Genomic DNA, 22,272 nt, shown 5'->3' with positions numbered 1-22,272 from the left:
GCCCCTCCCCTCCCCTCCCCTCCCCTCCCCTCCCCTCCCCTCCTCTCCTCTCCTCCCCTCCCCTCCCGTGCCCCTCCTCTCTCCTGCTCCTATCAGGTGCTGTCCTTCAACCCTGCGGGGGAGCTGCTGCTGAAAGCGTACAGCGGCGGTGTGTTGTTCAGATCTCGTACGCGCCCCACCAGCGCATGGCTCCCTTCACAGCTGACCTGCAGGCAGAGTGTTTGGCATGTTGCGCCCCCTGCTGACTATCCATGGCTGCTGCCAGGTATAGGCTTGGCATGGATCTGTTCATTTATAATCCAAATAATGGTGAATGTGCCAACAAGCTGACTCCGACTCTCACCACATGCAATATGCCCGTGGAAGTGAAACGGTGTCCTCTCTGCGCCCTTCTCCTCTCAAAGAGAGAAAAAGTATAGGCCTATTCTAGAAATGCACAATATTGAAATTAAGACCGATAACAGATTATTTGCAGGGTCCGAGCTCTTTGAATATATATTCTTTCAGAGCGAATGTTTTTAAACTCAAATCTTTGCTTATGGGGGGGTTCCTTGGAACAACATATTTTCAGATGGGGGGGGGGGGGGGGGCGGAGGCATATTACATATAATTTTTGGGGTCCTTGACATGAAATGAATGCCACAGATGAAAAACAGTCTAAGGTCCACACTATTGATCCATAATGTATAAATTATAGATAAGGGTTCAGGACAACGAGGCCTTTTCGTGGAGGGGTCAGAATGAAATTTGGACTTAGACTGTTTTTCATCTGTGGTACTCAAATATTGAGCACCACTGATACAGAAAACTGCCAGGACTGTCAGTACAAAGCCATTGACGGTCACGTTATTATTGCGCCATCAATATTGGTGAAAATAATAAAGCGATTCGATACCGATATGGCATTTAGTTATGGCTGATTTTGGTACGCTACCGATTATATCATGCATCTCTAGTATATTGGAACTCATCTCCGTCGCCTTAGCTTGAAACCACTTTTAGCCATTTAAAACTTTAGCTTTCAAAGTTTGGATACAGGGTGTTGGAGGTTACAGCATACATAAAGTCCATGTTGTCTGCAGGACGTGGAGGTTCAGTTGGACCAGGACTACCTGGCCTTCGGGGCTGTGGCCCAACGCTGCAAGGCCAGCAAGAGAGCCATCATGATGAACACTGGAGACATAGGAGCCAAGTAGGGTCCTCTGTCTGTCTGTCTGTCTGTCTGTCTGTCTGTCTGTCTGTCTGTCCACCTGTCCATCTATCCATCCATCCATCCATCCATTTGTCTGTCTACTCTACAGTGTATGTATGTTTGTTTTTGGGAGTGTAGAATAATATTCTAACCGGATACACAGTCTTGTCTGGTCGGAATATATTGCATGCAGACTTACCACATTTTTACAAGCGAAATGACCATACAGTTTATTTCAGATTATTAGAGCTGTGTAATTTACTGTCTTTACTTGTATTGTTACCTACTGTATATATCAGCTTCCGTTGGGATGTAGAGGGTTTCCCGTCTGAGGTCTCCATCGTGCCGAGCAAGGGCTACATCTGCCCCGGCATGGACGTTCCCTTCGACGTGACCTTTGCCCCCGTGGAGCTGAGCAACGACACCAGATACGACAACTTGCCTTGCTTCGTCGAGGGTTTCCCCGCACCCCTCACGCTCACCCTGACCGGCTCCTGCATCACAGCCCCCGTCACGAAAGAGGTAGGTCTGCTGCATCACAGCCCCCGTCACGAAAGAGGTAGGTCTGCTGCATCACAGCCCCCGTCATGAAAGAGGTAGGTCTGCTGCATCACAGCCCCCATTACTAAAGAGGTAGGTCTGCTGCATCACAGCCCCCATTACTAAAGAGGTAGGTCTGCTGCATCACAGCCCCCATTACTAAAGAGGTAGGTCTGCTGCATCACAGCCCCCATTACTAAAGAGGTAGGTCTGCTGCATCACAGCCCCCATTACTAAAGAGGTAGGTCTGCTGCATCACAGCCCCCGTCATGAAAGAGGTAGGTCTGCTGCATCACAGCCCCCATTACTAAAGAGGTAGGTCTGCTGCATCACAGCCCCCGTCATGAAAGAGGTAGGTCTGCTGCATCACAGCCCCCGTCATGAAAGAGGTAGGTCTGCTGCATCACAGCCCCCGTCACTAAAGAGGTAGGTCTGCTGCATCACAGCCCCCATTACTAAAGAGGTATTAGAGGTAGGTCTGCTGCATCACAGCCCCCATTATTAAAGAGGTAGGTCTGCTGCATCACAGCCCCCGTCATGAAAGAGGTAGGTCTGCTGCATCACAGCCCCCGTTACTAAAGAGGTATTAGAGGTAGGTCTGCTGCATCACAGCCCCCATTACTAAAGAGGTAGGTCTGCTGCATCACAGCCCCCATTACTAAAGAGGTATTAGAGGTAGGTCTGCTGCATCACAGCCCCCATTACTAAAGAGGTAGGTCTGCTGCATCACAGCCCCCATTACTAAAGAGGTAGGTCTGCTGCATCACAGCCCCCATTACTAAAGAGGTAGGTCTGCTGCATCACAGCCCCCATTACTAAAGGGGTATTAGAGGTAGGTCTGCTGCATCACAGCCCCCATTACTAAAGAGGTATTAGAGGTAGGTCTGCTGCATCTGCCAACGTACCAAGTATCACAAGACTGTCCACCGTCTCCTGTCTGGCAGCCAAATCTCGCGATACCGCCGAGACAGAAACGATACCTCTCGCTGTTTAGATCCTCAAATAAATGTACTCTGCACATTGAAAATGAAGTGATTTCGAAAACAACCTGTGACATGTCCTATAGTCTTTTATATTCCTGAACCGGTTATATGACAAAGGTCCCAGATTTGTTTTCCGAAATAAAGTTTGTTGACGAGCTGGTCCAGCTGGCTCCATTCACTGCCATGTATTCATGGAACTTCCGGTGCGAGGTTTGCCTCCCATGGAAGTGTCTGCATACCGTGACGTCAGCCTTCCTTCTGTAAATACATTTATTGGTACGATGATGTCACTCCCATAGCCTCTCTATAGGCAGTGCACTGTCACAAAAACAGACTCCTTAAAGGGCCACTTCACCCCTTTTGCTTATTTTAATGATGACACAAGAAACAATTTCCTGGGTTTTTTTTATGTGTTTTTAGATATTTTAGTCATGATCATGAAAATGTGGTCTCACTTCCTTCCCGGACTACAAGTCACACCGCCACGCAGCTTCCCCCCCTCTCCACAAGTGCACCAAGATCATTTCAACTTCCTGTTTCCTGTCTCCAGGTGCTCTCGTTTGCGTGCGCGGTGCGTGGGTCTCACACCCTGCCGCTGAGCCTGTCCAACCCCAGCGGCCAACGCTGGAGCCTCAGGCCCGTCCTCGAGGGGGAGCACTGGAGCGCAGCGCCCTCTGTTGTCCTGGAGGCTTACCAGGCCAAGGCCTACGACATCACCTACCGGCCGCTGACCATGGTCACCGAGGGCAAGAAGCACCAGGTAGTGGAAGATATATACTGTAGGGCAGGGGTGTCCAAACATATTATATACCCTACAGTGTACGGTATACAGTAACAGAAAAGTCCTCTCTAATTATATTAAACAACGTCAAAATCACCAACATTGCAGCTGTAGGGAAAGCTTGAATTATCCTCTTTCTATCGGCAATGTGTTTGTTTAATAAAAATCCACCATAGACATGTTATGAGTTACTACTTCCTGTCAAGAAATTCCTTGCAGATGATTATTTTCTAAGTATCAGAGTATGGAAGCGCTCGTTATCAGTAAAGAACCTCCTGCTGCCTCCTGCATTATGTGCACATTAAAAACAGGTGGTACGCATGGGCCGTTGAGTGATATTCAACGAGCGCTTCCAAACTCCAACACTTAGAAAAAAATCATTTGCAAGGAATTTCTTGACACGAAGTAGCTCATAAAATGTCTAATATAGCCTTAGAAGGACTTCTCCCCATTTTGGGGCGGGAACCCCTTTTGGTGTTAGCATTATGTTTTGCTTTAGCTATTGAAAAATAGCAGATCTACAAGCTCATAGCACGCCACCGAGTGGCGCGCTACGAGCTTGTAGGTCTGCTATTTCTGAAAAATCGAAGAACGACCGACATAGAAACATAGCTTTTTCAGAAAACTGTCAGGATGTAGAAGACATTTTTTAGAATCTGATCTCAGGTCAAAATGCGTTCATATAATTAGATAGGGCTTTTCTGTTTGGATGAATGGGCTGTCTATGGGAACTATCACCTAGGCTGGCAAGATGGCTGCGGTCTGAATGTGGTCCATATAGCCTTACAACAGGGGTAACCAACCAGGGGTTCGCGAGCTACCAGTAGCTCGCACGAGCCATTCAAGTAGATCCCGGAGTCAGCGGGTGTCAGACTGACAGGCAGCCAGTCCATCACTACCAATACACAGAACGTGCATTTAGAATAGCTCGCCGTGATGGCCCCAGACATGTGTTGGGCCATCAACTGCGGTGTTTGTTTGTCTGACTATTATGCACAACTTGTGCATAATAGTCAGAACAGAACAGTATAAAAACCCACAGAGCTAAACAGCCTCTCACTCACTACTATACCTACACAGGCAAGCATGCAGTGACTACTCTACTCTGACTATGGAAGATCTGGCGGAAAGAAATCATAAACATCAATAATCATTTCCACCAGGAATTGGGAGCATGCATCCTTCCGACTTAGCCATGTTTTGGCTCAGTGCAAGGAACCATTTACGGACAGGGACATGGTTTAAGAATTGCTGAATGTCACGGTGTCCTGCTTGTTTTCTAACCATAAAAACAAGGAGGAATTTAAAGCATTGATAAACGTATTCAAAGCCTTGTCAATATGTGAATAGTTTTCACTTCAGTTCGACAAGTCCACTGATATGCCACGGACACCGCCCAGCTAATTGTGTTTTTCCCTGATTTTACCACCAAAGAGGACTTTCTAGCCCTGATTCTGTTGGAAAAAAAGGACCCGGGGTGAGGATGTGTACAATGCATTCAACGATTTAATTGCGTGAGGACAAGATTCCTCTTCATAAAATCCTATCAATGGCTACGTTTACATGAGCAGTTAAATCCCCTTTTCATTCCGAATAGAAGTTCAATCCTATTAAACGTTGTTATGTAAACACCTACAAAAACTGACATCCGAATGAAAACGCTCGATGCGATCTAAAAACCATTCCGATGTCACTGGCCGGATTACTCCGATGTTCATTGCGATTGAAAGAAAATTGGACTCATGTATACGCTGCTTCGGATGTAAGTTCATTCTGGTCTTTCTGAGCATGCTCATTTCCATTGCGCTCCAACTCCAAGGCGCTCATATCCAAGGCGCACCGAGGAGTTTGCACATAGAGTGCGTTATTTCTTGCATTTTGCAGCTCCGAAATCCCCCCCAAAAAACGTGGAGCAGGCTGCAGCATGCAGTGATGATTGATGATCCCCCTGTGAGTGTTCAAAGATCCAACCGTCCCGAGTTGATCATGATCACTGATCATTTTCAAATTATATAGTGCATCGGGGACTCACAGAAAGACAGTGGAGAGAGGACACAATGCCGTCAGCCCGCGCACGCACACGCACACACACACACACACACACACACACACACACACACACACACACACACACGCAGTCCCAAGAAAGAATACGCTATTATGTGGGGCACATTGTCAGCCTGTAGATCAGCTCTTACTTACACAATGTATGCCTATACGTGCATTGTGCAAAGACGAAGCACAAATAAATCCAATAGCCTTGTGAGGCGCGCAGCGAAAAGTTGATAAATGCGATGTTTTACTGCTTTGTGTGTGACTGTGTGTGTGTGTGTGTGTGTGTGTGTGTGTGTGTGTGTGTGTGTGTGTGTGTGTGACTGTGTGTGTGTGTGTGTGCGTTCTCTCTCTCTCTCTCTCTCTCTCTCTCTTTCTCTCTCTCTCTCTGGTCCAGTGCTTACAGCAAGCGAGAGATGAAATGATGGGATTTCAAAGTATATGGTCTACTGGTGTTCTGAATGAACTGCCTATATTTTATGTGTCCAACAGATGGTGTAGTTTCACGTGAAATAACATGTGTCATGGCTTATATCACACCGACGGCAACGTCCATGTAAACATTCGTTCGGAATGACCATTTCCCATGTAAACTCGCGGCAAAAAACATTACATCGGATGTATTTTATTCGGAAGTATTTATTCGGAATGATCACCCTTCATGTAAACGTAGCCATTGACAACGGATAAAATGGAGATTTATGAACTGGTAACTGACTATCCACTGGAGGACAGAGCTAAAAAGCAGGACTTTTTTGTTCACTTGTGAGCAGAGAGAAGTATCCCCTGATTGTGTCTTGTGCACTCAAATGCCTACTTTGGCTCCACTTATGTTAAGTGAAATGGCCTTTTCACAAATGAAAATTAAATCCAAGTTTAGAACTCGTATGACTGACTCACATCTTAATGACAGCCTCAGACTGGCAATCACTAACTAGTATGAACCAGATTTCAAAACGCTTGCAGATAATGTGCAGTCACAGCAGTCTCATTAAAGGTGGGCTGACACTGTCTGAAAGTATTGTACCAGTCACCATAACTGTTCAAATATATGATCATGTACTGTATGCATTTGTCATTTGAACATCTGTAAATATGAATATTCATCGAACTGAATAGTGTGCTATATAAGCAATTAATTTCATGTCCTTTGCGTTTTGTTTTATTTAAAAGAAACTCAACAAATAAGATAATAATATGTATATTTCTAATACATTTGTCTTAATATTTAGCCATTAATTATATAACTATCAGTTATTTATTCGTAAACTATAGTCTCTGGATGTGTGCACATGAATTGAGCCTGTCAGAAATCGCAAAAAACAAGTGTTTTTTTAACACATTTTAGTGGTAGATCATGGCTTACAATTGGAAATAAAATGGGCTCTTGGGCTTGAAAAGGTTGGTTACCACTGCCTTAGAAGGACTTCTCCACCATAACGCTATGGGACTTCCAAGCCTCTGTGCAAGTGTGCAGTCGCTGTCTGTCCCCATCACCATTAAGTCGGTTTTGTGATCTGCATGGTGTCAGTCAGCTAATTACCCAACCCACAAGAGTGTGTGATTCTACTCAAACTGTCATTGATCTCATTCTGACCTCGGACAAATCCAGAATCTCCAAGAAAGGGGTTATTGTATGTGGGCTCAGTGATCATTTTATGATTTTCTGTACCCGCAAAATACAAAAACTAAAGTTTGACTGTCACAAAACAGTCATATCTAGGGACCTCAAAACCTACTCTAGTGAGGCCTTTAACCTTGAACTGGAGAGTCTGGATTGGTCCGATGTGCTCAGGAGCTCACTAGTCGAAGAAGCATGGCTTGGCTTTAAAACCAAATTTACATCAGTACTAAACATCATGGCTCCTTTGAGAACCATCAGGGTCAAAACCCGCTCGGAGCCATGGATGAATTCGGACATACTGACTGCAATGAAAGCCAGAGACAACAAATGCTCTGAACTTCTTAAATGCAAGTCCATGCTAGCCAAGCGCTTCGACAGTAATCTCCAAACCAAACTGTGCAACCTAAAAACCCAGTGTAACAAGCTAAGAAACGGTGTAATTGCCATGACCAAATCTGCCAAATGTAACTTTATCAATGATAAAGCCGAGGAAATCAAAAACAATCCTCGGGAACTCTGGAAGTTACTAAACAACCAACTAGGCTGTGGTCAGAAACTAAAAACCAGGTTTACTAACATAAACATCAAATCGAATAACACCCTCATCACTGATAAGCTTGATGTAGCCAACCACCTGAACATCTTCTTTACAAACATTGCAACAAAGCTGGTTAGCAAACTGCCCTCCCACTCTGGGCGTTTTGGTGTAGAGCACATCAAAGCCTTCTACAAAAACCTTGGTGTTTGTAAAGATGATTTCAAAATGGCAATGGTAACAACCGAGGAGGTACTTAAAAAACTGAGTGCCCTACAACCCCACAAGGCCACTGGCCATGACAATATCCCCTCCAAATTTCTCAGAGACTCAGCTTTTTCCATAGCTCCAGTCATCACCCACATAGTTAACCTCTCCATCAAACAGGGACAGGTCCCCCAAGATTTTAAACTGGCCAAAGTAACCCCCTTGTTCAAAAAAGGGAGTAAATTAGAACCCGGCAACTACCGCCCTATTTCTATTCTAAGCTCCATCTCGAAAGTGATGGAAAAAATAGTCTATGAACAGGTTGAAAAGTATCTTGCCACTAATAAATTGCTGTACGAGTTCCAATCTGGTTTCAGAACATCCCACTCCACTGACACATGCCTCCTCTATTTGAGCGACCACATCAAACACGAGGTGGACGCTGGAAAATACTGCGGCATGGTCATGCTGGACCTCCAAAAGGCTTTTGACACCGTGAACCACTCCATACTGGTTAACAAGCTTAAAGCTATTGGTTTTGATAGCACATCAGTGAGCTGGATGCAATCCTACCTGGAGGGGAGAGAACAGATGGTGGAGGTGAACGGAACACTGTCCCCTCCCCTCCCAGTGAACTGTGGCGTCCCACAAGGAAGCATACTAGGGCCTTTACTGTTCCTAATATATGTTAACGACATGACTTCAGCTTGTGACTGCAACTTGTTCCTGTTCGCAGATGACTCAGCACTGCTGGTCTCGGACAGGAACAAACTGCAGGTTGAAAAGACCCTCAGCTCTGAACTCGGTAGAATCTGCACCTGGCTCGCTGATAACAAACTATCCTTACACCTGGGAAAAACTGAATCCATCCTCTTCGGATCAAATAGTAATCTCAGCAAGGCAGATGGCTTCTTGGTTAGAGTGGGTGACAATATTATCACACGAAAAGATCAAATTACCTACCTAGGTTCCATCCTGGAGGCCAATCTTTCCGGTGATAAGATGGCCACCAACGTAATCAAAAAAGTCAATCAAAGAACAAGATTCCTTTACAGGATCTCCTCACTGGTCAGCAAAAACACCTTGAAGACCTTAACAGGAGCCCTCGTACAAGGTTTCTTTGACTATGCATCCACCTCTTGGTACCACAGCACCTCAAAGGCCCTTAAAACAAGGCTCCAGACCTCCCAAAACAAACTGGTCAGGCTCCTACTTGGCCTCACCCCCCGAACCCACCTCACCCCTGCCCACTTTGACAGGCTGGGATGGCTTAGGGTCGACGACAGAGTACAGCATCTTGCAATGGGTCTGGTCCACAAGATTCGATACACCACCAAGATACCCATGTACCTGTCTAAATACTTCCTTAGTGTAAACGAAGTCCACACCCACAACACCAGAGGGAGTACAACAAACCATGTACAACCCAGATTCGGCACAAACAAGGGACTAAATTCTTTTCGCTCCTATGCCACCAAAATGTGGAACGCCCTACCAACAGTCATTAAGACATGTGAATCCCTTGACTCCTTCAAAACCGCTCTCAAAGGGCACCTACGGATGGCTGCAATTCGAAACTGGCCTCTGTAAAATCTGAATCCCCCCCCACCCCCCCCACCCCATTTTCCCTCACTGTATATTGTATCTTTTCCCTTTTTTGCTTCCCATATGATGAATTTAGCTACATAGAAATGTCTATTTGTATGTCTCTAAATGTTTGTATGTCTTTAAATGTTTTGATGAATTGAACAATGTGGACCCTGTTGTAAACAAGTGTAATGCTTAATTGGGTCGTCCACTCACAGTTGACAGTCTTTGTATTGAGTTTGTGCTTAAAATGTACTGTAAATTCTACAAACTGTTAATAAATATTTCAATCAATCAAAAAAAACCATCCTATAATGTCAAGCGTTAAAGCACACATCTCCTTCCGTCTCCGTCTCCTCCAGGGCTCCGTGTTCCTGTCCTTCCCCGATGGTACGGGCGTGCTGTACGCCCTGCAGGGCACCGCCGACCCCCCGAGGCCCGAGGCCGTCGTCAGCCACGAGCTGCCTGCCAAGACGCAGCACGCGGAGCTGCTCGCCGTACACAACTGGCTCACCAAGCCGCAGAGGTACAGTACCAACGCTCACACATCAATATCGCCTGTACGGCACACTCTCGTACGTGTGTGTACTGCACTGCCAGGGAACCTTTGTTTTTGCTATTTACGTTACAGAATATGGTACTGTAAAGTGTATAGCGTAATACATTTTTTAAGTCCCAACACGTCACGTTCCAGTAAAAGTGAGAAAAGGATCGCAGGCCCTATATAAGACACACCTCATGGGGAGAACACTGATTGATTGATTGAATAGTTTATTAGACAGTAGAGTACAGTAAAACACACAAATAAAGAAGAGTGAAGAGTGAAGGAGAAGTGATCATTTCCTCTCCCCTAGGCCTGCTGAAAGGTGGAAAGTCTGCTCTGCACATTCACAGGTCTGTCATTTCAATCCCCGTGCAGGTTCCGCGTGCTGATAGAGCTTCTGAAGCCTGAGAGGCCTGACGCTACGGTGGCCCTGAAGGGCCTGGATTATATCGACGTTCCTCCTCTGGCCACGAGGGACTACAGGTTGACTTTCTTCACGTATAAGGAGGGGACGTTCAACGCTAAGGTCTGGACCTCTGGAACACGCTTTCAGTGGCACCCACGCACGCACGCACGCACGCACGCACGCACGCACGCACGCACACTCAACGGGTCATGTAGTCATTCTGCTGAGCTTCTCCTCTCACCCAGGCCTTTAATGAAGCCTCCGCAGGGGTCAGGGGTCATCAATAGGTCATCAATAGGCCCATACACAGATATACTGTATGTGTGTCCGACGTGGACCGTGGCTTATTATATTATAATGTTCTTTTCTTTGCTTTTATCATTTCAATTTTCTGAAAGCCAAGTCTCCAGGTTTTCTTCTGTATATACTGTATGTATGACACTTATTTACCACGACACTATACGGCATATTTAGGAGCCCAACTAGTACTAGTGGTTCTCAAACGTTTGATTTGCAATGACCCCATTAACTCTCAGAGTGTACAAATGGAACCAAATGGACCCTGGTCATTCAGGGCTACCGTAGCTCTTTGTATTTCTGGTCCACTCATTTTGTAAACATGGAATTTTTGACAAAAATGTCCGCCACAAGGCCAGCATGCATGGATGGCGCTGACCCCGGTTCCTCCGTTCTCCAGGTGACCTTCCGCAACGAGGCGTCCGCCGAGTTCCTGTTCTACAGCGTGAGCTTCAAGGCCACGCCTCCGGGCGTGGCGTCCAGCGTGGAGCTGGTGACGGCGGTCCGCGGGACGGTGTCGGCCAGCGTGGAGGTGGACAACCCCCTGGCGGCGGCCGTCTGCCTCTCTGCCGAGTGCAAGTGCCTGGACGTCAGTGTCCCGCCTCAACGCACCGTGCCGGGGCAGTCTAAGGTTGGGACATCCCTTATTAATAACACTGGTTTTGTCTCTTATTGCCGTAATAACACTTTTTAGCTCAAGACCCCCAAAATTACATAATGGTCTAAATCGCAATTATTTGAGATCATCACAATTGTTTTGTCATAATCGTACGTTTTCATACAAAAGTTGAAATAGCAGATCTACAAGCTTACAAGTGATGAAAAAAAACAAAAACGAAAAATAAAATGATTGAAAGAAACAACTACAAGTGATGCGTTTTAAATAAAATATTATAGAAAAATAATGAATATGTCAGTAATTTATTTTTATATTTCAGTTATTTGTCATATATCTTCCTCAAATGATTACCAGGCAAACAGAAATGTATTCTTTATGTTCCGTAATGTTCAACGGCCAAACACAATGAAATAATTTAGTCGCTATTATTTGCGTGACCATTAATCGTCAACCTGTAATGGTAACCCGTTTTTGGGGCAGGAACCCCTTTTGGTGTTAGCATTATGTTATACTTTAGCTATTGAAAAATAGCAGATCTACAAGCTCATAGCGCGCCACCGAGTGGCGCGCTACGAGCTTGTAGGTCTGCTATTTTTGAAAAATCGACGAACGACTGACATAGAAACTTTTTCAGAAAACTGTCAGGATGTAGAAGACATTTTTTAAATCTGATCTCAGGTCAAAATGCAGGGTTTAGATGCGTTCATGTCTTCCTCTCAATCCGAACAGGGAACCTTGAGTTTTGAGTTCCAGCCTCTGCGGGCAGGCCAGTCCACGGCGCGGCTCAGCCTCCACAGCAGTGAGCTGGGTTCCTTCCACTACGAGCTGCGTCTCAGAGCGCTGCCCGCGCCTCCAGAGAAGGACGTGTTCTTCTCCTGCCCGCTGGGCAGCAGCCACTCCGCGCCCGTCAAGTTCAGCAACTACTCCCGCGTCAAGGCAGAGTACTCCTGCAAGGTAAGAAGGACAATGTCAATAGAGCGTCGCAGTCCCGCCCCCTTTCATGACGACGCCAAGCCCAGGAAATGAATCTCAATGCATTTTTCTCATAGACATTTCAAAACGTATTTATTTAACCCATTCTGACCTGAGATCAGATTCTAAAAATGTCTATTACATCCTGACAGTTTCATTATTAACCCATTCTGACCTGAGATCAGATTCTAAAAGTGTCTTCGATTTTTCAAAAAATAGCAGACCTACAAGCTCGTATCGCGCCACTCGGTGGCGCGATATGAGCTTGTAGATCTGCTATTTTTAAATAGCTAAAGCATAACATGATGCTGACACCAAAATGGGTGCCCGGTCAGAATGGGTTAAAGACCTTTTAAGCGTCGTACGAAGCCAACTCTTGTCGTGACAAATCATGACAACACACACAATATTTTGGACCAAAGAAATAATTACAAACAAGAGAAACCTGCCGTTTTTTTTCTACTTTCTAATTCTTTGTTTGGCCCGTTTGTTGTTGATTTGTCACAACAAGAGTTGGCTTTGTCCGCGGCATAAACGTCTTTAAATAAATACTTTCTGAAAAGTCTATGAGGAAAATGAACTGGGGTTTCTTTTCCGGGGATCGAGGGGGCGGGACTGCGACGCTCTATAACAATGATGTTATGAAATATTACACAATAAGTACAGACTATAGGACTAGGAAAGTCAGATCATGTCTTATCTCAGGTACTATACTGTATGTAAATATGTTGGGATTTATTTTATTAAAGTCAGATCATGTCTTTTCTCAGGTACTATACTGTATGTAAATATGTTGGGATTTATTTTTTGGACCTTGTAAAATGTTTGTGGTAAAAGCTAAAAAAAGAAAAGAAAGAAAATAAAAAACGTTATTTGCATGGTTTTGTAGCAAAGGCTAGGGGAAACCCTTTACTTGTACAGTTTGTGGTAAAAGTTTTGCTCAAACTTTCTTTATTTCTTTATTATTCTAATAATACTAAAATAAAACACTAATAATATTTTAAGATTTTTTTTTAAAGTTTTTCATTCACATCTCATTTCTAAATTGAAGGTAGTGGATTTAAAAAAAACATTTTACTATGATTCAGTGTAGCCTTGCATTTATCCATCGTGTCAAATGAGAAAGGATAATAGAAGTTAATAATGTTGATGATGCAAAGTTTAATTGATCACCATTGAAGATATGTCAGATAAGTACAAATAATAATTTAATTATATATTTATTATATTTGTAAATGTCACGTCTATTTTTATTTTATTTGATCAGACTTAATTAAACAGTAAACATGCACACATAATTAAGCTTTGATAAATACTATCATTATAAAAGACCAGCAATAATACAATTTCAGTTACTGTGCTTTGCTGTTTCATTGGTACTGGAGCTATTTAAGGCAATGCAAAAGAGTGAAGTAAACTTTTTGGGGTTGATCAAATCAGCCACTGTTTTTGGGCATAAGAATTGCCTCATGAATACGTGTACAATTTATTGTGCAACCTTGAATACCTCTAACCTTTTTTGCTGGCCAGATATGATGATGGGGATGCTTAAGACTTCCATTTCCCCCCGAAACCGGGAGGTGAAATATTCCATTACTACCTCACGCTAATAAGTCTGATCTCTCTTTTGAACCTTGTCCTTGTCCGGGACGGACAAGGCAAGGTGTTGCCTAGCAACGGCCGCTGTCAAAAAATTGATTTTAGAGTTTAATATCATTAAAAATGACCTAAGGACGTGTCCACACACGTCATTAGCACCCCACGGTTTTATTTGAGAGGTTTTATTTGAAGTGTTAAAGCAAACATAAAAAGTCCATAGATTTGGCTGCCATATATATGACTAGGCTGCCCTAGCTATAGCCCCTCAAAAATGTTTAAGCCTGATGTTTAGGTTAACCGATACATCTCTCTCTCTCTCTCTCTCTCTCTCTCTCTCTCTGTCTTTCTCTCTGTCTCTCTCTCTCAGACGGACTGCTCCAACTTCACTGTGGACAAGAACGTCAGTGCGTGGCCTGGGTTCCAGGCGGGGTCGGAGGTCAGCGTGGAGGTGGTCTTTGAGCCCCACCAGCAGGGCGAGGCGAGGGGCCAGCTCACCCTGTCCTCGGCTGTCGGCGGCGAGTACGTGTTCCCCCTCCGCGGGACGTGCGGACCGCCCAAGGCCCAGGGCCCCTTCAGCATCAGGGCCGGCTCCAACGTCTCCATACCCTTCAAGAACGTCTTCCTGCAGACCACCGTCTTCTCCTTCCAGGTAAACGGCGGCCGGTGGGAAGAAGTACTCAAATGTTTTACTTAAGTAAAAGTACCAGTGCGCTGCAATGCCAAAGGTACTCTGTTACAAGTGAAAGTCCGGACTTTACATTTTAAATTTACTTGAGTGGAAGTACAAAAGTATTATTTGGTATCAAAATGTACTTAAAGTACCAAAATTAAAAGTACTCGTGGTGCAGAACGATTTCAAAAGGTATACAAATCTTTTGAAAATAGCGGATCTACAAGCTCACAATGAAAATTGGAAATACTCAAGTAAGGTAAAAGATACCTCAGAATTTGAGTAAATGCATTTAGTGTAGACTAAAAAAAGGTAAAAGCATTCCTTACGAAATCAAAGCAAAACATATCCAGGCAGGGGGGGGGGGGAAACGAAATCCAATAACCAGGGAAAACAAAACAAGATCAAAACCAACGTAACAAACCCTCCGAACGGTTCTGGAGAACAATGAACACCCGAGGGAAAGAACGCAAACAATCTGTCAGAGCGCCAGATGGAAATGGGACGGTGTGTGTGCACTAGTGTGCAGTGTAGGAGACTGATTACTAAGGTAGTTAGTTGCACCATGGCAATTGGCAGTGGAAGATGGCACACAAGGGCATGACCATATGGGGCGGCGGAGGCTCAGGGGTAGAGTGCCTTGATGGGAACCGCAAGGTTGCCAGTTCGAACCCGGGCTCCCCCAGAGTTACTGTCGAAGTGTCCTTGAGCAAGACACTGAACCCCTAATTGCTCCCGATGTGCTGGTTGGTGCCTTGCATGGTTTCTGCTGCCATCTATGTAAAGCGCCTTGGATAAAGGCCCTATATAAATGCACCATTTACCATATCTTCTATCTATCTATAAATGCATGTCTCTGTCTGTGTGAAAGGCTGAAATGCACGTATCTGGAGAAGCGTTCACCCCACCGACTTCAAAATCAACACACGCGTTCCACACCCCCACAGGGAGTGCAGTGCCCGGTGTCGAGTCGGCCGGACCCACGGTTGTCCAGAACCGCCACAAAAGGCCTCTGCCTCTGGAAGGGGTACTCTGACACTGGTACAACGGGACACATACATAGGAATAAAGGGACACAGAGAGACAGATACAGACATCTCCATATTGACACGGGTACAACGGGTATAGCATAGATCTCCAACTTCCATCGTTACAAGAACTCCATATATGGGCATGAAAGGGACACATATAATAACTGGGTGAATCATGCATTTACAACTTGCTTCGTTCCAAGTAGTTTATACTGATTGACTGTTAGAATCTAGCCTCGGTCCCAGGCTTACTTATCTGCGAAAAGAAAAGCCTGGTCACAACGTAAGGCAGAGAAGCATAAAGAAAAGCCTGGTCACAACGTAAGGCAGAGAAGCATAAAGAAAAGCCTGGTCACAACGTAAGGCAGAGAAGCATAAAGTAAAGCCTGGTCACAACGTAAGGCAGAGAAGCTATCGGCGGATGTATCGTCCGGGACATCCGTCAGATGTATTTCCCCCGGATACGATATTTTCCCGACCAATCGCAACACTTGTTTCATTTGCGGAGAATGTAAACTGATTTGTAAAGCGTCAACGTCATTTCCTTGGGGCGATACTTCCGCTAAAATCCCGCAACTTCCGCCCCAAACAAATGATAGCCTCTACAGCGTATAGGTCTTGCCCAGGGTGGTTAGAATCTGGGTGTATCGTGTAAAGACATACATATTTCTGGCAGCAGTAGTACCGTAACTTGCTCTGTTACTCTTGCATAGTAATGTCTTTCACATTCTCAGAACTGTAATGGAAATGTGCGGGTGCACGCACGCACACACACACACACACACATGCATGCACGCACACACACACACACACACACGCACACACATCATGCATGCACACACTCAGTTGCTCATTATTACAATGGAAATCTTGAAATGTGATCAAAGGGCTTATGATGCCCCACACCAACTTCCCTCCCTCTAGTTTCACAAATTAATTAATTTTCATTGAACAAGGCTTTGCGCTCTACATTTCTTAATAAGAAGATGGAGCACAGATAATTCACTTAATTAATTTCTACTTATATTTTATTTTTTTTGTCCTTTTTATAATGTGTTTATTTTCCTCTGTGCCATGACGTCTTAATTAATGTTTTATGTAACGCACTTTGAATTTCCTTGGTGAAAGGCAGTGTTGGAAAAAGTACTCAAATGTTTTACTTAAGTAAAAGTATAAATACTGCAATGTAGATGTAGGCCTACTCCGTTACAAGTAGAAGTCCCGTACTCAGAATGTACTCAAGTAAAAGTGCAAAAGTATCGGCATCCAAATTTACTTCAAGTACTAAAAGTAAAAGTATATATTGCAGAATGTCCCATTACAGAAGTTCAAAATGTGTACAAAATCCTTTGAAAATAGCCGATCTACAAGCTCACAATGCATCACATCACGACGCATTGTGAGCTTGTCGATCGATTTTCAAATAGCCGAAATGTATAGAGTTGAGGTGGTTAATGTATGTTTTCTAATCAAAATTAAAATCTCCAAAGTAACTAGTAACTAAAGTTTTCAAATAATTGAAAGTAAAAGTACAATATTTGCCTCTGAAATGTAGTCCACTACATTTCAGAGGCAAATATTGTATGTAAAAGTAGTGAAAATGTAACATACTCAAGGAAAGTACAAATACCTCTAAATTTTACTTAAGTAAAGTAAATGTACTTATAGTTACTTTCCACCACTGGTGAAAGGTAGCTTGGTTTTTTAACCTTTACCACTCCCCCAAGTGCTATATAAATGCACTTGCCTTGCCTTACTAAACTTGTTAACCTGGCAACATTTGGGCAACATTCTGCGAAAATAGTCGAACATTTTGGACTAGCTTGGTGAGCTTGATACGCAAATTCATACAACTTGACTTAAACATCCATCTCCATCCATCTTCACCCGGTTATCCGGAGTCGGGTCGTGGGGGTTACATTGCCAGCCTTCCCTTTCCAGAGCAACATAAATTATTTGTTGACCCCCCAGGATTTTAGCATTAAACCCCTCCTGTTTTCCATCAACACCAAATCCTATTCTTGCCTAATGTTGGCAGAATGTTTGCCTATTATTCTGACATGCCCAGAATCGGGACGCTATGGTTTCATTAATCAGACCCTTAATGAATGTGGCTCCTCCTAGGTGGACAACCCATGCTTCAGTGTGAAAGGTGTGGACTCCATGCGCTCTAAAAAGACCCACAACATCCTGGTCTCATTTGAGCCACCGGCGGGCTCTGCCCGGGCTCCCTGCTTCGGCAAGCTGACCATCTGCAGTCCGCGCTCGGAGGGCCACGGCCAGCCCTGCTGCTGGCTCTACTACCTCAAAGGGTACTGCCCTGATTCAGGCCAGAGGGACAGGGACAACATTGTCTAGACCACTTGTTGCTTCCCAAACTTTCTAGGTCAGACCCAAAAAAAATAGCATTTGCCCGGGACCCAAACTAGTGAAATTAGCAGATCTACAAGCTCACAACGGGTCGCTTCGCACCACATTGTGAGATTGTAGATCGGTTATTTTCACTACTTCTTAATTAATATTATTTATTATTTATTGTATTTCTTAGATTTGTTTGTTTTAAGAACTTTTTTTTTTCTATGTTTTCTATTTATAAAAATGTTTTGAAGTATATATATTTTTTAAATGTAGGAAATGAAAATGGCATTTTTAATCTGAGTCGTGACACAAAAAAAAACACTGTTTGGTAACCACTAGATAGACGTGATGTGATTCTCAACCTTTTTCATTTGAAGAAGGACCCCCAGTTTGATATGTATTATTGGACCCCATTTCATATATAACATTTTATCTCTGGGTCTTTATCTGTAGATCACTATAACACTATAACATTCCCCACGTTGATTTTACTCAAGTGGAACCAAATCGACCTGTAAGGAGCCATTTCAATTTGTATGCTCTCTGGGTTATAGATCCATTTAAGGGTCCATTTGGTATCCTAATTAGCAGTCATTGCCTCATTTAGCCGGGAAGTACCTCAAGGACCGCTGAGGGTCCCAGGAGGACCCCACATTGAGAGCCAGTGACCTTGACACCAAACAGGTGCACAATCAGAAACATGTCCAAAACAGAGAAAATACAAGAACATACACTGCAAAAGTGTTCATTTGACTCTCAAGTCGACTTTTTTATTTTTTACAATCTAGAGTTAAATGAATACACATTTTAACTTAATGCTTTTCTATATTGTGTGTAATTGTGTTTTATCAATTATCCAGAACCATACAGCACATGTTCGAGCCAAAGAATAGTACCCAGATGTACATACTGTAGCACTACATTAAACACATTGGTATTTAATGTTTTCAATGTGCTCTCGCTCATACAAAATAATGTGTGATTGAATTTATAAAGGCAACTGTGAAAACCAGCACGAGCCTGTCATTACGCTGTTGTCCACATGGGGGCGTTCATGTCAAGCAGTCACCATAAACACTAGCCTCCAAAAATAGTTTCTCCCTCAGGTGAGGTATGGTGGTTCAGGGATATAAACATAATTAACTATGCAAATCCTTATAATCTTTAACCCCTATGTCACAATCTGTCACTCCTTGTCACTCGTGGGTGTAAATGTGTCTATGCCAACCTGCATTCAGTCATACCTTTTATAACCTCTATTTTATACTTGAAAATAACTGTGTGTGGTGGGCTTGCTGCTCCGCTAAAAGGGCAGAGCTGAAGTGGAGACTCATTAACAAAGGTTAGACGTGTGTGTGTGTGTGTGTGTGTGTGTGTGCGCGCGAATAATGTTCATAAATGACACACACACACACACACACACACACACACACACACACACACACACACACACACACACACACACACACACACACACACACACACACACACCTCTAATGAGCAGCGAGACTGATACACACATCTTAGGCCTCATTCACAAGTACCAAACACCAATCAAGCAAATGTTTGGTCGTTTTTTTGGGCCACCACAATGCTTTTCCAATGGGAGTCACATGGTTTGATCAGACATTTGTGTTTGATTGCTGATTGCTGGTGGTGTTCTGCCCCTCCCCCCTCATCAAACTAAAATGTTTGGTCAAACCATGTGACTCCCATTGGAAAAGCATTGTGGTGGCCCCAAAAAAAAAACCCCAAAACGACCAAACATTTGCATGATTGCGTTTGGTACGTGTGAATGAGGCCCTAGTCCAGAAGTCATCTTTTCATCTGATCTGTCCCCATCACTCATCAACTGCAGCACAGTGGGGGGGGGGCTGATACACTGCTATGCATGAATGGTTCAGTGAGTTGTGCTGCTGGCCAATGTTTTGTTCTGTTGATCTTACCTTAAATGAGGCGGAAAATAATACACTGATTGCAGCTTGAAGAAACGACACATTTGCTTGCAAATAAGAATGTAATGGGAATCACAGCGGTGGTTCGTCACTCAGTCAGTCAGCAACAACACCAACATGGTACCACAGAAGAATCACAATGGCCCTACTCCAGGCATCCCAAAACAAACTGGTCGGGCTACTGCTTGGACTCGTATAACTCACCTCTGCTCCCCCTTGCTCATTTTGATAGGTTGGGATGGCTTAGGGTAGAAAGACGATAGAGTACAGCAACTTGCAATGGGCCTGGTCTATAATGTCTACACTATAGTCTACAAGATACGCTGCCTACACCACTAAGATACCCATGTAGGCCTAATTGACAAAATACTGACTTAAAGCGCAAATAACATGCATTTTAAAACTGCTTTTAACATTTAATATCATATTGTCTATGTCCCTCAAAGTTACTTATTTATAATGGTTTGAGCCTCAATCACCTGCACTCTAATAACCAGCCCTTGTCATTTCTTTCTGGACTTTGAAAACAGTTTTAGCTGCAGTACCACAATGTCCTGAGGTGGTGGTGCTGTTATGCAGATTATTTATTATTTGAGATATTATAATACTGATGCTAGATAAAACCAGGCTTGTTTCCATTCCATGCCAGCTGGGAAAATCAACAATGGTGGACATTGTAAATAAAGTGGAAATGCAAATTTGGAACTGAAGACTGAAGAAGAGGAGGAATTATACAATTTACAATTTAGGCATTTAGCAGACGCTCTTAATCCAGAGCGACTTACATTTAAGCAAGAACAAAAGCATGGGAATACATCACATAAAAGCATTTATCATGAAACATGCGTAAGCTAAGAAAGTAACAGTGGAATATCTATATAATGAAACTATACATACACTATACATATAAACTATACATATTTACTACTATGCTATACATATGTACAATGGCGTGCTATGACTATATACAATACAATTATAGTGCTGTCTACATAACATGCTATAAGTCTGTGTCAAATGCTATCTAAGCCAACAGAAATGCTATCTAAGGGGTTAGGGTAAGTGCTATGGGCCATGATGGAATCTGAAAAGGTGGGTTTTCAGGCTACGGCGGAAGATTGGGAGTGATGCTGCAGTTCTGACTGCAATGGGAAGTGCATTCCACAGTTTTGGAGCCAGAAGGGAGAAGAGTTTGGGACGTGTGGAGCGTTGTCCCGGCGTTTTTAGTGAGGGTACTTCCAGTTTCCCTGCGTTGGCTGATCTGAGTGCGCGGGACGGTTTGTAGGGTTCAATCATACTTGCAAGATATGGGGGAGCCATACCTTTGGTTACAAGTAGTAGGGTGACATTGATGACATCACGATGATGTTGAACTGTTCCTGAGAGCAATTTCAATTAAAGCACCTATATGATATGAAAGCCTGATTGTTCAAAATTGGTTATTTGTGGGGCTAGAAAACACTATATGGGAGCCTCAAAAGCACAAAAGAAATGGAACAAGTTGAATTTTATGTTATACCGGTCCGGTAGGTCCTTTAATGTCAACGCTGTCCACAATCACAACACCAGAGGGGGAGCTCCTCAAATCAAGCTCAACCCAGATTTGGCTCAAACAAGGGGTTAAATTAGCTCCTATGCCGCACAAACATGTGGAACCTATCAACAGTCGTAAAGGAATGTGAATCCCTAGACTCCTTCAAACCAGCTATCACAGAGCACTTACGAGTGGCTGCATTTCGAGACTGGCCCCAGTAAAAAAAAAAAAGTCAAACAGTTTATATGATGTTTTTGCATAGTACTGTATTTTATATGGCATTAAATGTTCAGATGAATTGAATATGCCATTGTGCTTTCTTGGGTTAATGGGTTAAGTGATCTTAGCAGACCTTGTATTGAACTCTGATATTTTTTCTGCAAAGTGTTCAATCAATCAATTCAAACCTGTGAATGTGATACAATACAGATAAGAGACGAGAGTATGGTGCTGCATACACTGTACTGTAGTAGGCCTACAGCACTGCATGCATACATTAAGACACACACACACACACACACACACACACACACACACACACACACACACACACACACACACACACACACACACACACACACACACACACACACACACACACACACACACACACACACACACACACACACACAAGCTGATGCGAGAGGGGGTAGGTAGGACTAGGCAGGGTTTGGTGGGTGTGTTTTCGGGTCGTTGTGCTGTGATGTCAGGTGGGAAGGGGAGGAGGAGCGGGGGGGGCAGTGCTTCCCCCCATAGAGCGCAGCATGAGCGCTCCGCGGCAAAAGG

General features: G+C 43.9%; 1 protein-coding gene across 1 annotated transcript in view; it reads left to right on the top strand.

Moving 5' to 3' along the window:
* The window catches only part of hydin (HYDIN axonemal central pair apparatus protein), a gene marked incomplete at both ends in the record, with an annotated part of 178,481 nt that extends 160,484 nt beyond the window's left edge, over positions 1–17,997 (top strand). The window contains 11 exon segments of the mRNA XM_083764015.1: positions 183–219; positions 222–265; positions 1,083–1,192; positions 1,492–1,714; positions 3,266–3,475; positions 9,864–10,027; positions 10,421–10,571; positions 11,149–11,379; positions 12,097–12,321; positions 14,306–14,587; positions 17,764–17,997. Coding sequence (XP_083620141.1) covers positions 183–219; positions 222–265; positions 1,083–1,192; positions 1,492–1,714; positions 3,266–3,475; positions 9,864–10,027; positions 10,421–10,571; positions 11,149–11,379; positions 12,097–12,321; positions 14,306–14,587; positions 17,764–17,997 — 1,911 coding nt within the window.
* Between the last annotated feature and the right edge of the window lie 4,275 nt (positions 17,998–22,272).

The sequence above is a fragment of the Protomyctophum parallelum genome (assembly GCF_964188405.1).
Source record: "Protomyctophum parallelum genome assembly, chromosome: 4".
Taxonomy (NCBI): domain Eukaryota; kingdom Metazoa; phylum Chordata; class Actinopteri; order Myctophiformes; family Myctophidae; genus Protomyctophum; species Protomyctophum parallelum.
The sequence above is the reverse complement of the archived record's forward strand: the minus strand, read 5'-3'. Positions and strand labels throughout refer to the sequence as shown.